The 4,778-nt window shown below is 45.4% G+C and overlaps 1 protein-coding gene across 4 annotated transcripts in view; it reads right to left on the bottom strand.

Annotated features, from left to right (window-relative positions):
* The window catches only part of CAMTA1 (calmodulin binding transcription activator 1), a 233,463-nt gene that overhangs the window by 35,210 nt on the left and 193,475 nt on the right, over positions 1-4,778 (bottom strand). For 3 of the 4 annotated variants that reach the window (XM_057375572.1, XM_057375573.1, XM_057375574.1), the window contains 2 exons: positions 4,637-4,763; positions 3,764-3,898 (listed from right to left, as the gene is read on the bottom strand). In XM_057375572.1, the coding sequence (XP_057231555.1) occupies positions 3,764-3,898; positions 4,637-4,763 (262 nt within the window). Of the gene's footprint in view, positions 1-1,250; positions 1,287-3,763; positions 3,899-4,636; positions 4,764-4,778 lie in introns of those variants that run through there. The other variant, XM_057375576.1, reaches the window with a different exon arrangement.

A 4,778-nucleotide genomic window follows, 5' to 3' on the forward strand; every position in this document is an offset into this window, starting at 1 on the left:
GCACCGACCGCCGCCGCTATGTTTACAACGGCCCCGCAGCGGGCACCGACCGCCGCCGTGTTTACAACGGCCCCGCACCGAGCACCGACCGCCGCTGTGTTCACAGCGGCCCCGCACCGAGCACCGACCGCCGCCGCTATGTTTACAGCGGCCCCGCACCGGGCACCGAGCGCCGCCGCTATGTTTACAGCGGCCCCGCACCGGGCACCGACCGCCGCCGTGTTTACAGCGGCCCCGCACCGAGCACCGACCGCCGCCGCTCCCGGAATGCCCCGAACGTGCTGCCAACACCAGCGAGCCAAGCCCGGGATGCGAATATCCCTGGGTCACCTTTCCACTCGCACGCACGGTTCTCCTYACTTCGCTACACGCAGAGGATTTGTACTTTCACTTACTGCTCTAATAAAGCAAATTTGCAGAGCGTTAAAACCTGATACAGAATTTTGGAGAATGTTGTGCGGTCCCACGATCCAGAGGAACCGCGGACCCCAGGGCAGACTCCCCGGGGCAGCAGGGCACGTTCAATCATCAGGCCGARAACAGACACAGCTTCCCAGAGGAATACCATGTCTGACCATGAAGTCAAGCTAGCTCAGAAGACAACATCTAGCATAGGAAATGAAATACTCCTTTCCTCAATTCAATCATATTATGTCCAAAATGGAAAAGGACAGTCTGGGAAGTGCAGTCAGAGCAGTAGGAGACTAGCTTCCTCAAAGTGTCCTTAATAATAATGTGTGAAAGGATAAAAACACCAAACAAATCAGCAGGAATATAAACAGAACAGATAAAGCCTCCACACTGCAGAGGAGTCAGTGGAGAGGAGAATGAATAGAAACTTGTAAAGTTTGCTGGATAGCTCCTAGCTACCAATGCTCACACATCCCAGCGAGCTGCACCACAGCCCTCTAACATGGCACAAAACAGTCATCCCTCTTCCTGGAGAGAACCCAAATAGACAATCTTTGATGGTAATATCAAAGATATAAACACCAGTCACCTCTACTCAGGTGGAAAGAGGAGTTTAAAACAGTAATACTGCTTATCAACACAGAYTTTTTTCTACTGAAAGTTTCTTATGGCTACAAAACAACATTCCTGAGGTCCTCACTGATACTGAACACATCTCTCCTACCTGACTCTGGTGTCCTGCATCTCATCACATGCTAAGAAGGGTATCTGGTCCCGCTAAATAGACACATACTGTGGGTTTTGGTGATGAACATTACCACTGTAGAGAAATCATGTACCTGTCAAAGTGTGGAATGCCACAGGTAGCACACAGATGCTGTTTGATCACAGATGATTCCATCCACCTTCTGCATGCCAAAATGAGAGTTTGGATACCACTGGTATGGCCACATCATGCTAACACAAGTGAACCACCAATGCTCCCCAGTCTTTTTTATGTCCTTCAGCTGGGAAAGACAGCCAGATCACACACTGAGAACCCAGCAGGAGCTGAAAGGCTGCCTGTCAGGTGCTCCTGCGTCAGTGCCATTTACATTCAGCACCAGTCACACCCTTGTCCAACCCATACACACTTGACTCATCAGCACACACATGGCTGCCCCTATTTTTAGGTTCTGTCCTCTTTTCTGCAGATGCACAAGTATAATGCCAAAAGCACTCATAGCCATTTCCCTGGGATTTCTGATCACGTCTCATGCCAAGGAAATGCCATCTCTAAAGATACTTCATGAAAGCAGAAAAGGCTTCAGCAGAGGGCAAAGACACATGCTTTCCTTTGAGAATCTGTACTGAAATGCCTTTATARTTTGTTATGCATCTGCCATGAGAAGATCTCTGCCCTTCAGTTCAGCCCTCATTTCTTCAAGCCTCATTTGCTTTTTGGTTTTTCCTTAAAAGAACCTCTCTACAGATAGTGAATAAAAAGTGAGGTCAAATGGCTATAAAGCATGCAATGGCTTCTGAAAACTGACTCTTTTACACAGAAAAACTAAAAGGCTTGGAAGTTTATCCGCAGAGATTAGGATCACATGAGAGTGCTTCCTTTATGAGAAAAAGGTTTGCTGTGAAAAGAAAGAACACCACTATTCTAATTAACTAGGAAAAAAATGCAAGAACATCAGCAGCTGGTGTCAACCATCCATTTACAAAAGATCTAATACATCCATGGTGTTAAATAAGGAAAGCTCAGAATAAAACAAGCATGTCTGTGTACAGTTCAGAGCAGGGTGCACAATCCTTCATGGCACAACAGATACTGATGAAGGAAGGAGCCCTTCAGAGGAAGGCACAGAACATGCTGCTGCCTTCAAATTCCTTCTCTGTGCATTCCCACACTTGGCTCAATTCTGTCCTAAAGGCAGAAGCATGGTCTCACAACCCTTCCCCTTCTCTGGCTGTGGTCATTCCAGCTGGAATCATGAATTGTTTTAACACGGCAATGTAAAGGGACTCAAAGTGTTCCACTGAGTTAATCAAAAAGAATTTTAAAATTCTTGTCAATATTTTGTGACTMCAAGTATTCCTTGAAAACCCTCCCTCAAGACTATGTAACAGTGAGTAGGGCAAGGATTTTAAGCAGGGAAATTAAAGCAAAGAGAGAAGACAGGGATTTCTATATTTATTCAATTGATAGAATCAACTCAGATTAGCTTTTACCTTGGCTAGCTAAGCTAACATTTGTTCTCCAACAATAAATGAGAAGTTGTTGCTGGTCCTTTAAATAGGAGTGTCATTTGCTCCCTATGGAACCCCGTGCATGAAGGCAGAGGCTTCTGGTAAGTCATGGTTAGTATAATTATTCAGTCTTTTTCCCTGAAGGGCCTCTGCAATGCAGCGGTCCTCTTACTTTTTTTTTCCCCTCCCTGGCAGCAATGTCCTAGTTTGTTCACTGCTGCAGTCCCCCTCCCTTCCACCATCACCACAGCATAACAACTGCTAATTGAGAGCTGGCCTGCTAACCAAGAGCACCCAGAGAAACTGCAGGGACACCAGAGACAGCACTCACAGCCACTTTCTCAGCTCTTCCAAATTCAGCAACACTGAGGGAACTGTCAAAYAAGGGATTCAAAACCTACCCACTTGGTGTGCCACCCTGGAGAGACTGCTAAWAGCTGAGTATCAATCACCATCACACACTATCAGCTGCACTCCACAGGCAGCAGGAGGCCTCGGCAGCATAAGAAAAGCACCAACAGACTCTTACAATCCTCTCAAGTAAAGTAAATTTGATTCCGATGGTGAACATAAGACTATGTGCACCTCCTCATCAAGAGCCAGTTCTATTTCTGTTTGCAAGCATGCCTGTGCAGCCACATCAMAAACCTCTCTTCRCTCTGCAATACTCACAGGGCTCTGTCTCCATGCTGCTGTTTGGGAGTGGTGCAATCCCAATTTCTTTGCAATGTCCCTCTTGTACATACCTCACTATCTCCTTATTGTCTGCTTACACAAATACACATTTTTCTAGACATGCTCAAGTTTCAGACTTTGCAGGAAAGACAGTATCAGGGTAAATGCTTTTCTCCTTCTAAAAACTGGGCAGTATGATCAGCTTTCTATTCAGACAAAAAATCCCACACCTTTGTCACCTTAWAAAAGGCAGCAACATTTTGGTCACATCAAAAGAACTAATAACACATTTCACTGAGAGATCTTTGATTAATGTTGCCACGGCCCTTCCTATCAGGACAAACTTGCCCCTCTACATCCCTCCCTCACCAGGAGCTCCTCTATCATCCACATTCCTACACGTAGTCAGCTTTTTTTTTAAGGAATATCACATGCCTCTTACCGTCCAAAGACAGCCAGTCATGCTGGGAGGAAGGCAGGGTTGGCAGAGCTCTGGCTTTATATTCAAATACCACAGAATTGGAGATGATCTGATTGTTGAAGGCAACTTGCAAAGTCACGAGCCCAGTGTCATGAGCTAAAAGGAAAATGCATGTCATAAGACACAGAACATCCTGCAGAAACCCACGGTTTGGRATTATCCCATTGATATCCCCATGTGCTAAGTATTGGGCTGAAAGCAGGTGAAGAGAGGGGTTGTTTAACAGTATTTTTGTGACTAGACAACTGAAAAGTCCAAAATGCCAGCTGGTATTTTCAAACATGGAGGTTGTAAGCTTAAGAGTCATCTAATGGTTGTTCTGGCAGGAGGCAGAATCACATGTGTTTCTAAAGACTGAGCAGCCTCACTGCATTTSCAGTGGGAAGCTGGGGCCTAGCAATAAAGTTAAGTTATTCTGCATCTACTTTAAAGTCATATGCTGAGGGCCATCACTACTGAAAATCTCTGTGGGGACGTTAGAGGTGTTCTCATCCTGTAAGCAGCAAAGGGTAAAATGTAGGCAAATTGAGTCAGTGGATCAGCAAGTGAGCCCCTGAATAACAGCTACTCTTTAATCTGCTCTTGCAAAACTAAAGAAATGCTTGGAATTATTTTAAATTATTTCGAATAAATAAAGTTAATTTAGAGATTCTAAATGGTATTGCTTGTGATCTGTCATGATGTATCAAGATCCCAAATTGCTCTTCTCACRCTAAATAGGTCAAAGAAAAAGGAAAAGCTGTTCAATGTCCTGCATTTGGCAGTGGGTCAGGACATGTACATGACATGATCAGGCTCTGAAACCACCAGATGCAGGAGAACAGTGCTCCTTACCTGGGCAGTAGCAGCGCAGTACCCCTGGCTGAATTAARGATGCAGGCACTGAGATCTGATCAAACAGACAGCTGTAATTATTGCTGGCTTCCTGCCACGGACCGGTAATCAGGACTTTTACTCCTCCCTGTGAGGGAAAAAA

This window comes from Malurus melanocephalus, unplaced genomic scaffold (assembly GCF_030028575.1).
Source record: "Malurus melanocephalus ecotype Western Australia unplaced genomic scaffold, MMel_1.1 scaffold_253, whole genome shotgun sequence".
In the NCBI taxonomy this organism is placed as follows: domain Eukaryota; kingdom Metazoa; phylum Chordata; class Aves; order Passeriformes; family Maluridae; genus Malurus; species Malurus melanocephalus.